Here is a 19644-nt window from a genome sequence, read left to right as displayed (position 1 = left end):
CTAGGCAGACCATGCACAAGTTAACCTAGTCACTAACTCTCATCCTCAATTTTGTTTCCGAGGTAAATCCACCCACAGAATCAATTTAAAGCATTGGTTTTGGCTGTGGAAGCACAGTCTAGAGCAAGATGAAAGGGGCAGTGCTTTCAGTAAGTGTATGTCTGGCTGCAGACATGAAAATTGATGTAGAAAATATTATTAATTAATGCAAATCCAAACCATTTAACAGGAAAAAAAAAAAGGTAGCTGGAGGACATGTTTTCCCCTGAAAATTGTTTGGATGGATGACATCATTTTGCCATGACTGTGGTTACTTAGGGTGAAACTAATCCCTGGATAATTATATTTGCTAAAAAACAAGCACCTTCTACTTTACCCTAACACCTTTTAGTTTTATTTAAGGTGTTCATAGCTTGTCTATTTTCACCAGGAAGTTAGTACTAAATTAAATAGTCCTACCTATGTCTGTGAGTGCAAGAAAACATCCAAGCTCACAAAAAAAAAAAAAAAAAAAACCCCAAAAAAACCCAACCCAAATGTGTGTGGTGTTTAAGCCAACACCAGATGTACTGCTCCATACCCTAGTTATTCCAGAGGATAATATAATTTTTATATGGAGAATGACTGTATGCACTCAAAATAATAATGACAACCACCTCAACGGGCCAAATTCTGTCCTCCTATGAGGTGGAAATCAATAAAAAGGGTTCCAGCTTAAAAAAAAAATATATATATAAACCACAAAGCTACAAACATCTAGAGGAAAACTTTAGGATTTGTGTGCATTTTAAAACAATTTTAAGGGGGAGTGTGTGAAATGTTTGGCTTAAGTGGAATTCATTTAAGTTTACAAGAAATACAGACATAGGCATGTCTAGGGGATCTTCCTACACTATGATTCAGCCTGAAGTTAATTAAACCTTTTCATCAAGTCTCATAGATTTCAGTGAACTTGGAACAATGTCCTGGAACTTATGAAGCACAGCAAACCACCCCATGAATATTACAACAATTTTTTATACCTGGTCAATATGTTAATTTTCAGATAACTGACATGTAAAAACATTAGGTTTGGTTTGGGTTTGTTTTTAATCTTGTATCCATGCTTGTTTGATAGGCCTTTTAAAAAAAGGTGAGAGCTGGCATAAAAATGCACTTTCACAGGTGTTGGTTTGAAAAGTTAAAGTAAAAATCAACCAAAATAATTTAATAGACCTCGTGACTCTTTTCAAAAATCGACCCAATTCAGCTGAGGTTTCTTTTTTACTTTGTGGGTTTTTCCTATGTGTATATCAGTAATTTAAATTGATTACTGCTTTATTTGTACTTACAAGTAAATGCTGGATTCATTGCCCCCGATATCAGGTGATTGGAGTTTCTGCACAAGTATCACAATTATGCCAATAAAAAGCACAAAATTTATCTGGGGGAAAGAAAAAAAAAAAGGAAGAAATTGTGACAATGACATACTTTTACAAAGTGTGGGAATGAGACATTCCCAGTGACTTGCTCTTTACATTCCCTTTTTCTTCTACAAACCACAGACTAAAAGTTTTATAGGATCAGGATTAATGGGAGAAGTTTGCAAGGGTTTTAACCACCTTGCTGCAGCTAAAATGAGGCAGAATTTCTGCAGTTTCAAGACAAGAGAAGACAAATATAAATGGAAAAGTTTCAACATTTTTCATTATCAACCTGTGCAGAGTAAAAGGAAAGATTCCTGCACCAAAAAAAAAAAAAAAAAACCCACCCAAACAAACAAACAAAAAAACCCAAATAACAACAAAAAAAACCCCACATAAAATAAAGACCTCGAGAGCAAAGACATTTTTAACTCCCATTCTCTGACTAACTGACTTCTCAGTTTAACAGTTTCCATCAGCTTTAAAAACCTGGAAAATGATGAAATTAGTTTATTTCAATGCTTTGGCCTGAGATTTGGCTATCAACTCCATAGCTTCTTGAAGCCAGAACAGTGGAAATTTAAGTTGGTCCGTTACAAAATCTTAGACTCCTTTAGAGACACCAGAAACCAAATATGAGCATTTTTCCAGCAGTTTCCATCTCATCTGAGGACTACAAAGGGATGGAGAAACCCAGCTGCCCCTTGCTGGTTGCTTGGTTCTTTAATGCCTTCGACAGAAACCAGGTTTAACTGATTCTCCAAGCAGAAGGTGATCCCTATAGAACATGCCTGTAAAACAGGGAAATTCACACATGGACAAAAACCTTGGGTCATTGAACCCTCCCAATTTTGGTGCTGAAATTGGCTGAATTACCACTGACTTATCTGACAATTGCTGGACTTTACAGAGCCGCTCAAAGACTTTAAAGCCAATAAAAAACCTCCTGTTTTATTGGCTACCTGTGGACTGGATGGCTGAACTCCCACAAAAGTCACTGAAAACCTGCTCAAATCTGTCCGTGGAGTGTGGAGAGCAACTTAGGATGCCCAGAATGAGACCCTTACATGTGGCAAGCCCGACAGATATTCAGGTGCCACTGACCATTTTGTCCAGGGGCTCAATTTATTTTCCTAAAAACAGGAGCTCAATAGCATTCTAAAACCCCCATATTATTTGGAGCACCAGAGTATCTCCTTCTCTTCAGATATTCCAAATCCATCTGTACACAATCCTGAATTATATGTCCTAGAGGATTCTGCTTAAACAGGGAGGTTGGACTAAATGACTTCCAGTGATCCTTTCCAATTTTAGCTATTCTGTGAAGCCCAAACAGAGCACTTTAGAAACCTCTCAGTCCTCCATGTGCAGGTGTCTGACAAAATTTGAGCCAAATCCAAGAGTTCCATCAATTAAAGAGAGCTCAGACACCTTGCTGACAATTCAGCATCCCCCACTATGACTAAGTGCAATTTTAAATCTAATATTAGATAAATAAATGTAGCAAAACGAATCCCATTCAGTAGACAGAGCCTATTTTCCTGGTCACTGACATTTACTATTGTTTTAGATGCCCTGGGTTGTCCCCCTTGGCCTTCAGCTGCCACCCCAATTGGCCCAGAATTTCCATACATCCTCTAACACCCGTACCAGCCCCAGACAAATGTTCCACGTGCTCTGGGGTCTTAACTATGGCATTTGTGTCTGTGTTTAAGCAACTGAACAACTCCTTTCCTGCTGGGTCTCTGCTTACAGACAGCGCTCCAGCATTTAATTTGTATTAATCCTTCTTAATAATGAAATTCCGTGGCATTGTGGGTGGCAAACAACAGAAATGTAGAGGATTTCCCCACCAGTCCAGCACAGGGATGCAGCATAGTTTGTAAAGGATTTGAAGGTGTTTAAATTGGTTATTTGTGCTCAGGAGAGCAGAGGAAGTGTCTTCTCCAGGTGCTACTCACCATGATTGACCCAACCACGGGACCCTTGATCACCCACCACAAGGCAGTGTTGTCATTCATGTCCCAGCAGCTGCAGTCGTTACGGAAAGAATGGGATGGGGAAAGAGGAGGAAAGAAAACAAGACATAGCAGTGAAATTAATGAACTTACAGCTGTTTTTAAGGGGGCAGAATGGGGGAGATTGGTTTCACAGCTTAAATTATTTTATCTAAGTTTGAAGTGATAGTTCTTTACTTTGTTTTATTGTGGATTTCTCTTACAGATTTTCCACAATCATTTGGAAGTAAAATGAACGTTTTTGTGGCAGTTTCAATGGTACTTCCCGCTAAACAGCTTAGGTATTTTGGAAAAACCTCTCTAAGTGTGTTTCTGTGTCTATAATATAATTGTAAATCTGTCCCTAAAAAAAGCCAAAAAAAGATACATCAATGGATGGGGGTTTTTTTGAGAGTTATTCCAAAGTTTGATTCCTCACTTTTTTTTTTTTTTTCCCCCTGGGTTAACAGATAAGGATGTGGCGTTCTGACCCTGACACAAGAAATTTTACATATTTCCAGTACACCAGGACCCTGGGTGTATTCACATATTGGAATGATTTTCCAGTCACTGGGTTGCAAATCTTATCCAGGATTCACCTGAGAAGGATCAAATACTGGGCAACAGCTGGGGTCAGCTCCTTTGTTAAGTTGTTGCTAGTGGATAATCATAAATAAAATGACATTTCTACCCCAAAATTTAAATTCTTCCTCTGAAATCAGTCACCAAAGGATTATGCAGAAGTTTATCTCACACAGGTGCACTTGGGCATCCAAATATATGGTTCATGTTCATAGAGGGTTTGAACGTTAACATATATTTTTATAGCTAGAAAGCCAACAACAATGAAAAGAACCTTATTTTCCAGGCCATGCTACACTATTAAAATTACTACTATTTATTACTGAGAAATGTCTTCATGACTATTTTAAGTCATCAAGAATTTGTCAGCTGAAAATTTTCCTTCATTTGCCTCCACTTTCTTCCCCTGGTTTTCTCCCTAGAAAACATAAATTCACAGAAATCTGTCTAAATTGTACCCGCAGTTCTGAGAAGGAGTTTTTCCTTCCCACTGGGAAAAGAGCCAAAGTGGCAGCAGAGGCTGTCATGGTGCATTTGTCAAGTGCCAAAGAACAATTGGGAAGAGCACACAGGAATAAAACACTGCTGGTCTCATGAGAGTTTAATGCAATTTCTGTGTCATTTAAATGGTTGTGTGGCAGCATTGGGGGGGAAAAGTGAAAATCTTTGAACAAAACTGTGTACATGAATAAAAGTGAGGAGGCAGAGATAAAATCCCAACATCAAAGTGCATGTGAGAGAAATCCCAAATGGCTGAGTTTAGAAACGTCACTTAAACTTATATTTTCAGTTGAGCAATATTCATTATTTTCAGTTGAACAATTTTTATTCACTTCAGATGAACAATAATTCACTGGATTCCCATAAAAACAATGATAAGGAATGTGTGTGGTGCAGCTGGTGAGAACTGAGAAAATTTAGAGGTGGGGTATCAAATTTACACAAAATTATGTATTCTTGCTTCTGTTTGCACAGCATGAAAACCTGAAATCACCCAAAATCTAAGGGGACTGAAGACTGAGATCTTCAATTGCAAATTACTATTTCCTAGTTATCTCACCTTGGATACCCAACTTAAAATATGTGAAAAGGGATAAATGCTCAGAGGGATCTCCTCACCCACAGTCTGGAAATCCAGCTTTTTGTCAGTGATCAACAACGGTATGGACCTAAAATCACCAATTTTCTTCTGAATTCTTTGTATGCATTTGTAAATTAGAGTTATCTAGTGAAAATTTGCATTATTTGCAGAGGTCCTCCTTATGATGGTCAGTAAATCTGCCCTGAAAGTCTTTAAGGAATTGACCAATGTTGGAACAATCTGGGAAAATTCTCATGTTAATTTAGCTGTACAAACAGATACTGATGTATGGAAGTTTTTCTGTGTAGGAATGAGGAGTTACAGGAATCCACCTTTAATTCCCATTATGTGGATTGTACAGGCCAACAGCACAGTTAATTATCCCAGAACCTGGTTGGGACAAAGAGAACCTTGGAGGTTGTTTTGGGTTTCTTTTTCCCACACTGAGGTGTTTTAAATGTGCACCCTGGGGTGATACATCACCCCCTACAAATTCCTATTCTTAGACCTCTCTGCTTTTTTCTTCTCTTCTTAGACCTTTTCTTCCACTTTCTTCTGCTCCTCTGTGCTTACAGGACATGTCCCCAGCGAGCTCAATTCCCAACTTCCACCTTGCAGATGTCAACAACGAATCAGATCAAGCTCACACAGAGGTTTTATTTCAAGGACTTTCAAGGATGTCCACTCCCTGTGACACCTACAGGACAAATGTGGGGGAAAGAACCACCATCTCCTCCTCAGACAAAAAAGTGTGAATGCACGACAGAACATTTGGAATTTTCTGTACTAGGTAAACAAGCTCCCTAATTTCTGTCAAGTGCTTCCCCACAGGCAGGATGAAAAGGAACTATTCTTTTCCAAGATGGATGAAGGGAAGGGAGTCAGGGAGCTGGGGAAGGGATGTGATATCCAGTTGCAGAGGCTAGAATCTGATCTCTGGTGCAGGTCTGGAATAACTCCACTTAAATCAGGAGCAGAGCTCTGGATAAACAGGCAGCTGCATTTGTCTCCTCAATCCTGTCACTTTCAGTGATGGAAGTCAGGAGCTGAAGTTGAGGGAGCTCTGTCAGTTTTATAAGGAGCAGGCAGGAAGGGGCTCAGGCTCTGAGCCTGCATTTCAGTCCATGCCTTTGCCACTGTGGTTTTCCAGTTCAGTAATTTCCACGTTTTCAGGCTCATGCTGGCTTCTCCCCCACTTCCAGAACAACGCTGGCTGATTTTTAAAAAGTAACCACTGAGACTCTCAGCTAGAACCTTTCTAAATGCCTTGCATGCTAAAGAGCTTCTCTAAATAAAAGGAATGTGGTTTTTTTGTTTTTTTTTTTTTTTTTAATTTTTTTTTTTTTTCCTTCTGCAAGACATTCTCCCTACCTGCAAGAGGCAAGGGCTGTTTGGACTTGTAAGAGAAATTAGTGCTTTCAGGGCCAGTGCTGTAATCCAAATAATGACACAACAGGGGTTTCTGGCTTGTTTTGCATGGAAATAAATGATTTAATTTGTCTTAATGTCAAAATAGAACATTGGGTCACAGCATTGGCATCCCCAGTGGAGGAAAAGCTTTATTTGCTTTCCAGCGGAAGTCTGAAAGAACAAGGATGAAGAAAACCTGTCAGAACAATGGGTTTTGTGGAAATTTTGCATCCAGGTATCTCCAGTATTAGGCAAAATTAAAGCATAACCCTCAACGACTTGGAAATGGGATTTGGGTACAAAGCGCCTTTCCCTCAGTTCTGCGTTTTCAAAGAACCGCTGACTGATTTTTGAAATTTCACTCAGTCTGCCTCATTTTTTCCTAACATTTCACCAGGTTCAAACATAGCTCTCATGAAAAGGCACTGCCAAGTTTGTCTTTCCAGGGTGTAAATACGCATCCATTCCTGCCTGCCACACCTGCTGTTCTACTGGAGCAGCTACGGACTAACAAAGCATGCAGGTCCAGCTCTGGGAGTAGCTTTTCTTTCTGGTCCTCTAGAACAGGATATCTGCAGCTTTTTTTTTTCCTCTACCAAAAGAGACAATTTGGGAAGGACCTACCCTTTTGAATTCTTTATTAAATATTTTTTTTTTTTCCCCTCGCAGAAGACAGAATGAGGATTTCTGTCTCATCCCTATTCATCTCCCCCACAGAATTCATGGAAAACTCTCCTCAGTGGGAAGTTAAACTCCTAACTGCCCTGATAAATCAAAGCTCAGCAATGCCTGGTGAAGATTTCTTTCGTTGTACTAGATTTTATCTCCAATAATTTCTACTGCTGACTTTGTCACCTTCATCTTCCTCCATAATCAGTGGGAAAGAAGCAGAGAATTACGTGGAATTCCACTCACAGCTCTTGTAAGATGAGACAAACCATATCCTGGACTCCAGTCATTTAATGGAGCAGGGAATGGGGTCAACTGCAGGTTTACAGGTTTGGTGCCTGGATCTTCTCCCAGGAATTCCCCAGTGCAGTGGTGGCACGGGCATCAGACTGTAACTCCATGAACAGAAAAGTGCTTGAGCCCTGGACCTAAATTACGTTTGCACACAAGTGGATGTCAGAAATGAAAGGAGAAAATAGGACAGTGTCATGGGTTAGTACAGTTTGGTTTTTTAGTTATAGAAGAATGTAGAATAATTCTCCAGGTCAGGACCTGGGAAGTGCTTTGGAAGAGACAGGAAACTGCTCCTGGGAGGGTCACAAAGGCAGGTTTCTCCGGGCAGTTGTTTTTGTAACAGTTTAAAACCCACAAGAGAACTGCTCTAAGTTGTCAGTGGGATCCATGACTCTCAGAGATACTCTTCCCCTAATGAATTGATGAAAGACTATTGTCAGATAGTGAAACTGACTGAAAATTCCAAGTTTTGTCTCTTTATGTTGTTTCGTAAGAAAGTGAACAGTTTGTACGGGGAGGAAAGAGTGTTTTTGAAGTTTCATTCTGTTTTAGTTTCTTTTTTTTCCAACTTTCTTTTTTTTTATTCTTTTAGTGCATGTTAATAAAACTATTTGTTAATTTTAAGGTTGAGCCTGCTTTGTTTTTCTCCTAGTCTCTCTCCCACAAAAAAGAGTAAGTACCAAGACCAAAATTTAGTGAACGTGAAACCACTACAAACAGGAAGAAATGTTGTGCCACAGGAGGTTCAGGCTGGACATCAGGAAGAATTTTTTCACTGAACAGGTTTTTGAACTTTGGCAGGGGCTTGCCAGGGAGGTTTGGAGTCCCCACCCCTGGAGGTGGCACTCAGTGCTCTGGGCTGGGGACAAGGTGGGGATCAGTCACAGGCTGGACTCCTGACCTTGGAAGTCTTTCCCAACCTAAAGGATTCTTTCACTCCGTGATTCTGCGCTCTCCAATCACCACATTCCTGTGGCACCCTTCCCATGGTGCTGGATGCACCTGGAACAAATTCCCACACAGCAACACCTACCCAGTGTCATCGAAGTGAAGCCTCAGCACTGCCCAGACAGTGACACAAATGGTTGGGGTACCTGCAGAGGACAAGAGAGGGACACGTTAACAGTGCAGACACACTCGGTATTCAGCAAGGAGCATTTACGCAACCTCTCCACTGAGGTTTTGCTCCCCAACAGCACTTGTGCACGGGATAATGCAATTTATTGAGGGAATTCAGAGCTCCAGAAGCATCCCTCTCAGTCAGGGGTGGGACTGTAGGGGCAAAACTGGTAACAGGAAAGAATGATGTTGTGCCAGGTCACTATTGCTCAGTGTTTTACTGAGTGATAGGGCTTTACTCAGTGTTTTACTGCATCTTGCTGCATGAAGAATAAAGCAAAGTCTGGACAGAACACAATCAACCACATCCGTGTCTGGAGCTACTGGAATCATAAAAGAATTGCAGTGCCAGATGTTGAGCTGGAATGGCATTACTGGATTTTGTGTATCCTTCTGTGGTTTTGTTGGAAATGATTTACATATGTTGAAATTTCTCTGTTACTGTGTAAATAACCAGCTTTTCTTTACTTATTCAACCAAAACAAATCCATGGATGGGAAGTTTCCTCTGCTCACAAGAATATATATATATATATTTTTTTTTCATTCAAAAAAATACCAAAACAAAACAACAGACTCCAATAAGAGAATATTGGAGTAAGGATTTAATTCCTATTTCAGACATTTCTTCATGTCTGAAGAATGCAAATTTAATTAAAGCAATAAGAACCCACTGAGAAACCTGGAATTATTTTCCTTTCTGAAAATCCTAGAAGTGTGGGTTTGTTTTTTGATTTTTTTTTTTTTTCAGTTGAAGTATTTTTATAAAATAATGCATTTATGCAAGACAACCCTGAGTAAGTTTGATCTCCACTGTATGGTAAATAAAATCTTTGACTAAGAAACTGCTGACACCTGTTCAAGCACCACTGGAAAAAAAAGTAAAGTGCTAAAAAGCAAACAAAACAAGGACCTTGATCACCCCAGGTCCCAGCAGTGAACAAGACTGTGGTGAGTTGACAGGAACAATTATATTTAATACGTTTTACAAGGCTGTGTTGATGTCACATTAATTAGTCAGTCGTTTGAACCCACTTAGACAAGTCTCTGTCTAATCATATTCCCACCACCAGAAATAAAAATATCCCCTAGACCTGGGTGACTGATGGAGCCCTCCTCCTTCAAACAACCACACAGAGAAAAACTTGAAAGGAAAATGATATAAAGAAATAAAATGACAGGCTTTGGGGAGAAAAAATCATGCATATTTAATTTCAGTTGAAGTCTGCTTTTGTCACATGTGAATACCTAGGAAACACTGAGAAAAACCCTTTTTTGCCCTTAAAGGAGTTAAAATTATTTTTTAAATAGCAAACTTTAATTTTAATTTTATCAAATTAGTATTGAAATATCAAATATTTGCCAAGAGAAGCTGCGGGTGCCCCATTCTTGGAAGTGTCCAAGGCTGGGTTGGATGAGGCTTGGAGGAACCTGGGATGGTGGGAAGTGTCCAGGGAAGGGGGGAGGAAATGAAATGAGTTTTAAGCTCACTTCCAACCCAAACCATTCTATGATTCTATAAAACGTGGCTCTCATGTTTTATTTAGTTTCCTCTACATAAATTTTCACGCCATGAATAGCGTTCCAAATCTGTAAAATGCGCAGGAAGGCGGAATCAAAACTAAATGTGTTGTAAAGACACATTTTAAAACCCCCACATTTCAGATCAGCTTGGAGTTCTGAACCATCTGCTGTATGAATATACATACACTCGCACCGCTTTTCTTTACATCAAAAGATTTCTATCCCTCCATCGCCTCCTTTTCAGCTTCTGAGAAACGTCAGAAAACAGAGAAGCCCCAAAGGCTGAGATTTATTCTTGCAGACTTGTGCTGCCCTGGGTTAGGAGCTGGCACTTGTAGAGAGCTCAGGAAGACAGCAGTCTATCCAGAGGATTCACCAGCATATTTCAGATTTAGGGAAGAGGAACTGGCTGGCTGAACAGAGCCGTCTGTAGCTCTCATTAATCCCTGGAGATGAGGACACTGACGTCTCAGCACATTTGAAGAAACTGATCAACATCCAGATGCTGCAAAGTGCTGAGCTCTGGTTCCTCACTGCTTCAGAGCAGCCCCCTCCCCACCAGCCCCGAGCTGAGGGGCTGCTTTTGCCATCCAGGAATTGAATCCAGAGTCTGGAAGTGCCTCTGTTGGCTTTGCAATTTGCCAGTTGTTCCCACCAGGCCAGGGAAACTGCGAGTCCAGCTGAAACACGCAGGAGATGAGAAAATAATTGTGTTTAAAAAAAAAAAAAAAAAAAAAAAAAAAAAGTATCCAAATCCGGAGAGTTATTTATAGATATTATTGATGCTGTTCTGAATCTGAAGTGATTTGAGCGTTCTGCCCACCAACACAAGCTGGACAAGGACCTGCTGAAATTAATCCAGAGGAGGCCACAGAGGTGCTCCAAGGGCTGAAGCCCCTTTACTGTGGAGAAAAGCTGGAAGAGCTGGGAATGTTCACCTGGAGAGGAGAAGGCTCCAGGGAGAGCTCAGAGCCCCTGCCAGGGCCTGGAGGGGCTCCAGAAGAGCTGGAGAGGGACTGGGGACAAGGGATGGAGGGACAGGACACAGGGAACGGCTTCCACTGCCAGAGGGCAGGGAGGGATGGGAGATTGGGAAGGAATTCTTGGCTGTGAGGGTGGGGAGGGAATTCCCAGAGAAGCTGTGGCTGCCCCTGAATCCCTGGAAGTGTCCAAGGCCAGGTTGGACAGGGCTTGGAGCACCCTGGGATAGTAGAAGGTGTCCACACCCATGGCAGAGCTGGAACCGATGATCTTTAATGTCCTTTCAAACCCAAACTATTCTGGGATTCTATGAAGTCTATCATAGAACAGCCAGTTGTCATCTGTGGCACTCAACTAAAAACTAAGAATTGAGAGGTTGCATTACAGAATGAATCCATCTGAGCAGTTCATTCATTACAAGGACTGATTACAGAAATGCCGAAGTCAGTTAATATACGCTGGTTTTCAGCATCCTCACATTCCAACAAATGTACAGATATGAAAATTGTGCAAAGTTATTTAAAGGAACTCAACCTCCGATTTATGCTCAGATTACAAAGATTTTGCAATTTGCAATTTTGCATTGCTTTTTTTTCCTAATTGTCAGATTTTCATGGACATGACCCCCAGTTTCTCCTTGGAAAAATCACTTTTATCTTGGCTATAATACAGCTGTGGATGGTACAAAAGGAACCCTGAATACCCTTTCCAACAGTTTCTTTTCCAAAAGCCTTTTCCAGTAACCATCCATTTCCAACAGCCTTTTCATGGCACAGATTATTGATGATAATTTGTTCACATCTTTCTCTCTATAACTTCTCTACCTCCATACCTTCTAGAAATATTTTTTTCTCCCTACTGCAGGGAATCTGCCAGAAGATGAAAATTCAAGTTTGTGTACAGTTGCTTCAGGAGGGAAAAAACAAGACCATCTGTTGATTTCTTGAAGGTTCAGGCTACATAAGGATGTTTGTTCAAAGGAAATAGTTTAAGGCATGAGGTTTGTGTGCATACACGAACATACAGGATTATTTATATTTCAGAAGTGTCTAAAGGTATAAAAATCGAGTTTGACCTTCTCAGGGAACATTTTAAATGAATGTATTCTTCTGCATTCACCATCTGACTTCTGCACAAAAACATCTGCAAAGCATTGCTTGCATTAACATGTCACAGGAATCAATTCATATCCAGAAGGCCAGAATGAAAAACAATTACCATGGTTATCATCATTTAACCGGCTTTTCTGAAATAAATCTTGTCCCTTCCTAGTGCAAGTTTTTATTTCCCGTCCAGGTAGGAAAAGCAGATGTGAATACCCTTTGGACACATTTTCAATTTAGTTATTATCTGGGAGAAAGGCACAAATAGAGCCTCAGAAAATGGACTGGACTTAGCCTTGCAGATTTGATTAAGCTGAAGGAGCTGATGTTCAGATCATATCTCACAGGAGGTAATTTTCTGTTGTAGATTACACCTCTGCGAGGGATGTGGCATTCTCCAGATTTCAGTGCAACTCTAGTCACACACACACAAAAAAATAATCACAACACAGTTTGGGTTGCTCTCTACGAAGACTAAAATCATACTTTGGAACCTGATGTGGAAATATCATGGTTTGTGGAGTCATCCTGCACACCCAGACACGACTGAGGCAGGAAGCGCCACGTACCCCAGCCGATGATTGTGTACCAGTAGAAATATCTCCTCTCCGGGAAGAAGGTTTCCACCAACAAAGTGAAGAGGTACAACCCCTCGATGAACAGCCAGAAGTAGTTGGACATGACACAGTAGTGAAAGAACACCATCACTGCTTTGCATTCCACCTGCAGAGGATCGAGAAGAGCAAAGTTATTCCCGCCCTTGTTTTTGGCAAACACAAAAAAATGCTTTCGACCTCTCCAAATCTCTCTGTGAAAAGAGCTGGGGATGGTGTTACACACTTTTAATGCTGCAGTGTAGGAATGCACCCCACACCTGAGCAGGTGTTTCCATGTAGGGAAAGGTTTAAGACTCACCCTTTGCTGCTCTAATAAGGTAAAGGACGCAGAAATTTTGATGTTCTTTTCCCAGCAATTGGCCAGGTGCCAAGCAGAGACACCAGCTGGACACCTGGACCTGTACCTCAAAACCTGCTGCCAGTTTCATTGGGCAAAAAAGCCCACCTAAATCATTAAGTACTTCAAAGACTGCACAGAACTGCTCAGTGCTTTTTTTGGGCTGCCTTAGCCAGTGCAAGAGTTTTCTCTACGCTGTGTTTGACCTATTTTTTTTTTGTTTGACCTATATTTCTTTTGTTTGATGGTGTTTGTTATTTTTGTCATTATTAAACCCTTTTGTTTTACAAAGCGTGTCCAGAGAAGTTGTCTCGCTGTTATTAAGCCGCTCTGGGAGGCTGCAGGTCAACGCTCAGACTGGATTCATCTTCAGGGGGCTCATTACACTCTGGCCACATGTGAGACTGTGTCAGTGAAGGTTTTGAAGAATGTGAAGAATGTCAGGTATCACTTAGACAGCAAAGCCTGGATGGGGAAGAAGCCAATTTTACCAGTGGGAAGTGGTCAAGGAGCATTTCAGAACAGCTTGAGCATGTCCTGTATTGCTGAGGGCTCACAGCCCCAGTGTACACCAATTGCTGGACTTAAGCCCCCTTCCAGGATTAAATTCAGGGAAGAAAAAAATCCAGCTGTGTGCCGAGAAACCCAGAGAAGGCTGTGAAATGGCAGGATGACTGTGGAAAGCCCTGGGAGTAGGATCTGAAAGGATGAACCCTCCTCTGTGCAGCTGGGAATTGCACTTCCTTGCCATCCATCATCAGTGTTGTCCGTCGAGGACAGAAAATGAAGTAAGTGTGAGGAGAAAGGAGGCCGAGTGATCAGCTTTAAAAAAAAAAAAAGAAAAAATAAAAAGATGGAAGTTTGCTTCCATGGACAGGAAGGGGAAGGAGGAAACTAAAAAAAAAAACACCAACCCCCCCCCCCCAAAAAAAAACAAAACAAAACAAAACAAAACAAAACAAAACAAAACAAACAAACAAACAAAAACCACCTAGAAATTAAATTAAGGGTTTTTTTAAAAGGAACGGTGTTTGTTTAGGCTTGAGAAAAGGGGGCTCAGGAGGACATTATTGCTCTCTACAACTCCCTGACAGGAGGTGGTAACAAGGTCAGTCTCTCCTCCCAGCTGACAAATGCTAGGATAAGATGAAATTGCCCTAAATTGCATCAAGGGAGGTTTAGTTTGGCTATTAAGGAAAATTTCTTTCCTGAGAGGATTGTCAATCACCGGACAGTGTCCAGGTCAATGGTGGAGTCACCATGTGTGGAGGTGTTTAAAAGGTGTGTAATTGTGGCACTTGAGGATGTGGTTTAGTGCTGAATTTGGAGGTGCTTGGAAATCGTTGGACTCAATTTCAAGGGGTTTTTCAACCTAAATGATTCTGTGACTAAGGCCTAAGGGGGCAACCAATCTCTACCCTGTGAGAATAGGACACACTGGTCTTTCCAGTGCTGCACCCCAGTGGGATTTTCCAACAAAGCCAAGGAGAATCTGTGTATAAAATGGAAGCTCCTGCTGGAGGCAGTGATTAGTTCCCACTTTGACTTCATCCTCTGGACCGAATCTACCATCAAGGTGTTTAAACTGTCAGATCTCGAGTTTCTTCATGGAAGCTCTACCCAGGCTGAAGATCTGGCCATAAAATGGCTGGTTTTAAGGTGTTTTAAGATTTAAGTGTTTCCAAACAAAGAGGCAGATGCCATCATTAGAAGAGTGGCAGCAACAAATTACAGACCTAACATGGCTTCAGCTTTCTCATGGAGAAGAACTGGGAGCAAAAACTAGTTTCAATAGTTTAAAACAGACAAAGAAAAGGCTGACTAAGAAACTACACAGCTGCACTTGCCTTGTGGAAGTGACTCACAGGGAATTTAGCTCATAACTGGACGGATAAAGGAGGGCTCAGTTTGTAATTCTATCATAATTACACCCAGTGAGCTGATTTATATCAAACACTAGCCTTAAATGTGAAAGGAATTGGGATTTACACATAATAAACGCTAAATGCATCAGTGAAAGAGTGCTCTGCATGAAACTACATATTTAAGAGACAGAGATGGGAGAAATGCTGATGATTTTCTGAGAATGTGCCCATCAGGTGTATTCTCTGTGTCTGAATGGTCACCCTGTTTACACGCGACTCTGCCTGACATCCAGAACAAACGAGGCTGTGCAGGAAAACCAGACCTTCAGATGAAGGAAATTGCTCATGTCTGCTCTCATCCCACCCATCACTGAGCAGATCTGGGGAAGGGAGGAACAATCAGAAAATTAAACCTGTCAGTTTGCTCTGAAGGAAGCTAGTGACACCACGAGATGAAATTTCCAGTCTGGCTGTGAACTGGGAGGGAAGTTAAACACCAACTACCTTTTCCCCTAGTGACTTCTCAGCTCATGATATTCCACAGACTGCTCCCTGCCCCTCTGCTTTTTGTTACCTTGTGCTGAAGAAGAGTAAAGGAGAAGGATTTGGTTGCAGTTTGACTCACCGTGGAGATAAAACAGTGGTTTCCGTCCTGCTCAGCATAAAGAACCCCGTCCTTAATGAACACAGAGATTGCACGGAGGATGAATGAAACAAAAAGGTTCATGTGGATGAAATTCCGAGTGCAGTGAAGCTTCCTGGAGAGGAAAGAGGAAGGGAGAGGGGGAAAAAAAAAGAGAAACAAAGAAGAAAATAATTTTACTCTATGGAAATGTCACACTGGGCCTGGACACAACTGACCAGAGCACCCTGGGGCTAAGAACAGCAATATCTAAGCCAAGTCTGTGTTAGTACTGACCCTAAACCTGAGAAACAGGAGGATTTGGGGATTTTCTTGTAAAAGGATTCAGAGAAGCATAAAATGGACAATAGAAAGAGCCCAATGCAGCTCGTGAAGCTTCATAAACCAGACCCACAGCTCCCCCCGCTGCGTTTACACTCTGCTGAAACGTGACTTCTGGAGCGTGTCCAAGCTGGAGGAGCAACTCAGCCAAAGGATTTTCCCGTTCTTATTCTACCTCTGGGGAGATAAAACCTTTAACTCTGTTTGGGGCAGCTGAGCTCCAGCTTCCTTCCTCCAGGGCCTGGCCGGCTCAGTGCTGGTGTCCCCACTCACCTGAAGCGACACAGGATGACCATGGCAGTGGTGAGGGAAACCAAGGACGTGCTGTATCCCACCGTGTACAGAGCCTTCACCGAGAGATAGTAGTAATCCTTGGGAGGCAAAAACCACAGGGTTAAAGGGCTCATCGACAGCCACATGCCTGCCAGCGTGCGGGGGGAACCAGAGGCAGGATTTGTGTTTCGGACAGCCTGGTTTGTCCTCATCTCCTCTGAGGTCTCACTGTACATGGAGCTCTGCTCTACGGCTGGGTCTGCACACCGTGAGGTTATTTATCAGTGAGCTAGAAAAGGCTATCTGTTTTGTTGTTTTTTTTTTTTTTTTTTAATAAATAAATAAATGTAGAAAAATAACCCAAACCAAATCAAACCAAACCAAAAGCAGTTGGCTAAGAGATTCTTTATCAACAGGCGTAGAATTGAGGGTTAGTCTGCAATTCCAGAAGTTCTAAGCTACATCAACACTAAAAGCTCTTCTTCTATAAATACTCAATACAGGCCCAGGAAGGAGTCAGGTCTCACTCGTCACAGTTTTATATCCATTTGATTGTTTGCTCTAATCACTATCAAATCAGAACACCACCAGAGGCTGGACAGAAAGCAGTCTGCTGTTTCCCTCCTCCCCCCTTCATTTGTTTTTAATTATGAGTTTAATTCCCACCTGGTTATCGGACTCTGTTTCGTTCTCATCGAAGCCACAGGCATCATAATAATGAGGGAAAGGTTCAGACCAGCCATCTTCAGTGCAATTCCTGCTGATGTCCCCTGTGCCAAGGGCAGGTGGGAATGTGACATCCCAAGGAAAGATACCCAGGACATCCCTTTCCTCCCCTTGGTGCAAAGAAAACCCCACAGTTCTACTGGAAGCACTGTTTGCCTATCCATAGATTTAATTCTGCAAGTTTAATGTTGTCTTTAATGATCCAGCCCTACAACAGGCACCTGTGGATGGCTATCACTGGTCACCAGAGAGGAAAAGCATTTATTCAGTACCTTCAGTGTCTCCAGGCCACCAAAAATCTCATTCTCAAGTAGGTTCCTAAAGCAGGGGTCAGCTAAATGTCCATTTCTTTCAAAAAGGCATCTCAGGAGCACAGCTTTGATGAAAATATCTCCGCTCCACATGGCCAAAGGGGAAGGCCAGTGCTTAAAACCAGGCCCTTTGTGCTATTTTTAATGGTTTATATCTGAGGCACAAGCATGGTGCTGGTGAGATGAGAAAACACCAGGCTAACGTGATATTTTTTGGTCCAGGTGCTGGAAGCCAGTCGGGATACTGTGGGACATCTCAGACAGCCATTATATATCCATGGAGAGGCAGCTGGGTTGCTCCCCTCTTGGTGGATAAAACACCCCACTCATTTATCTCCAAGCCCAGGCTCTGATCTCAGAGTGAATTTGTGGGAAGGGACTGCAGAAAACAAAGGAACATGGACTGGGAATCTCCATCCCTGTCTTCATGGAAATGTGTTCTTTTCCATCTCCAGATGCCCAGGTGGTCCCAGTTGGTGAATTCAGAGCTTCTCATGTTCCTCTGTCTATTAATTATCCCAATCCTGATTTATAACCTTAATTTTAAACAAATATTGGCTTAAATACCATAACTTTTGGCTAATCTCATGAAAGAACCAGCTCCTAATGGTTTCGTTGACACACGTAGGCTTTAAAATCATACTGGGAATGACGAGTTGGGAGCAGAAGAGGAAGAATCTCCCAACACTCATTTACCTACAAAGCTGCCTGAGGTGGAGTCCCTTAAAAGCCCCTGTGGGGGTCTTTTAAAGCACCATTATTCTTCCCTAAGCTCAGCCGTTTTCCTAAAAAATTAAGTGATGGGTTGCTGCTGCACTTCTTCCTCTCCAGCACAGAGGAACAGCCTCAATTTATCAAATGATCACATTTTTTGGAGTTTCCGTTGCACCTTGACCAAAACTGATGGAAATTTCTAAGTTTTGGGTTTGTTTTTTGCTGTGAAAGTTGTGCTGCTTCGCATTCTTGTAGCAGTTCAGTCTCTCATAACCTCATTTTTAACCTCATTTTAGAGAATCTGTTTGCCATCCATGCAGCAGAATCTATCTCTTTAATCACAGCATTCATTTAAGAACATTGCATTACTTGGCAAATGCTATTAAATTACTCTTGCACATTCATCTCTACTTTTCCATGGGGAAAAAAAAAAAAAAGCACTGAATCATGGTGCTGACTCCCTTTAACACCATTTAGTAATTACTGTTAAGCAGGTAGATATAATTTCTAGCAGCACACTTCTTAGATTGCAAGGCTTAATAGAGGAGGAATACATTTTCATAATATTGCTAAAAGCAACAGAAGCGAAAATGTCATAACTATTAGAACTGATTAGAAAATAATACCAAATTTTTAGGGGGGGGGGGGGGAACCAAAAAAAAAAAAAAAAACAAAAAACCAACCCCCCGCAAACAAACAAACAAACCAACCCACAAAAAACCAACCAAACAAAAAACCTACACCACAAAAAAAAAAACACCAAAAAACCCCCTGTGAGCTTTCTTTTTAACAGATATAAATAAAAAGAGAGACAAAAATTTCCATGGTTCTGTTTCTTACCTAGGAGGGACTGGGCTGTGCTTTCCAGCAAGTCATAATCACCTAGAAAAGTGGAAATTGGGTATGAAATTGTTTTGATTATGTTTTCTATTAGAGCCCAAACTGGTCTCTGTGGAAATCAGTGAATGGAGTGCAATTGATTTTTATTTGTTTAGATCAGGCCCAAAGGCAATAAATACTTGGTGCTGTCTTCTCAGGAAGTAAACACAGCTTTACTTGAGAGTTTAAATCAAAGCTGAACCTCTAAATTTTGATCGAAAAACTCATCCAATAAACAGGGGCAAAGTTTATTGCAAAAATGTAGAAGTCAAATAACTTTTTTTTCTGTAGGAATTTACATTTATGATTCCCAGGTATTTAAATATGACCATTTTTCAGAGAATTTATGCAAAATTATTTCCATCTATCAACGACAAAGAGCAGTGACTAATTGTTTTAAATAAGATAGTTTAATTTTGTGGCTTTGGGTAAAATCACATTGATTAACAGAGATTTATGAGAGTTTTCATTTCACTTTTTGTGCAAGTACTACAGTTAAGTACATGAATCATTGTCATAATGGTTGATACGCAGACAACTTTTTAATAATCTGAAATTATCATGTGCAGGCAATTTTGGGAACAGAAGTACTGAGGATGTAGGCAACACAACTGGGTCTTACCTGCATGGGTTTGCCCCAAATTATCCACTTCCCAACCTGAAATTAGAAGAATGAAAATGATTAATTCATAATGATAATAGGCTGCAATTTAATTTTGTTAAAAGTTTGACTCCCACAAGAAGAATGGATGTAGCAGAGCCCAGGGAAGAACTGCATTTTTAAATCTTTATTTCT

The 19644-nt window shown here is 41.1% G+C and overlaps 1 protein-coding gene across 9 annotated transcripts in view; it reads right to left on the bottom strand.

Annotated features, from left to right (window-relative positions):
- The window catches only part of ADCYAP1R1 (ADCYAP receptor type I), a 147846-nt gene that overhangs the window by 28402 nt on the left and 99800 nt on the right, over positions 1 to 19644 (bottom strand). For all 9 annotated transcript variants that reach the window (XM_058419915.1, XM_058419913.1, XM_040060529.2 and 6 more), the window contains 9 exons: positions 19471 to 19506; positions 18810 to 18851; positions 16885 to 16988; positions 16219 to 16316; positions 15607 to 15739; positions 12732 to 12885; positions 8470 to 8530; positions 3365 to 3434; positions 1332 to 1423 (listed from right to left, as the gene is read on the bottom strand). In XM_058419915.1, the coding sequence (XP_058275898.1) occupies positions 1332 to 1423; positions 3365 to 3434; positions 8470 to 8530; positions 12732 to 12885; positions 15607 to 15739; positions 16219 to 16316; positions 16885 to 16988; positions 18810 to 18851; positions 19471 to 19506 (790 nt within the window). The remainder of the gene's footprint in view (positions 1 to 1331; positions 1424 to 3364; positions 3435 to 8469; positions 8531 to 12731; positions 12886 to 15606; positions 15740 to 16218; positions 16317 to 16884; positions 16989 to 18809; positions 18852 to 19470; positions 19507 to 19644) is intronic.

The sequence above is a fragment of the Hirundo rustica genome, chromosome 1 (assembly GCF_015227805.2).
Source record: "Hirundo rustica isolate bHirRus1 chromosome 1, bHirRus1.pri.v3, whole genome shotgun sequence".
NCBI lineage: Eukaryota > Metazoa > Chordata > Aves > Passeriformes > Hirundinidae > Hirundo > Hirundo rustica.
This window is presented reverse-complemented; position numbering and strand designations above follow the sequence as displayed.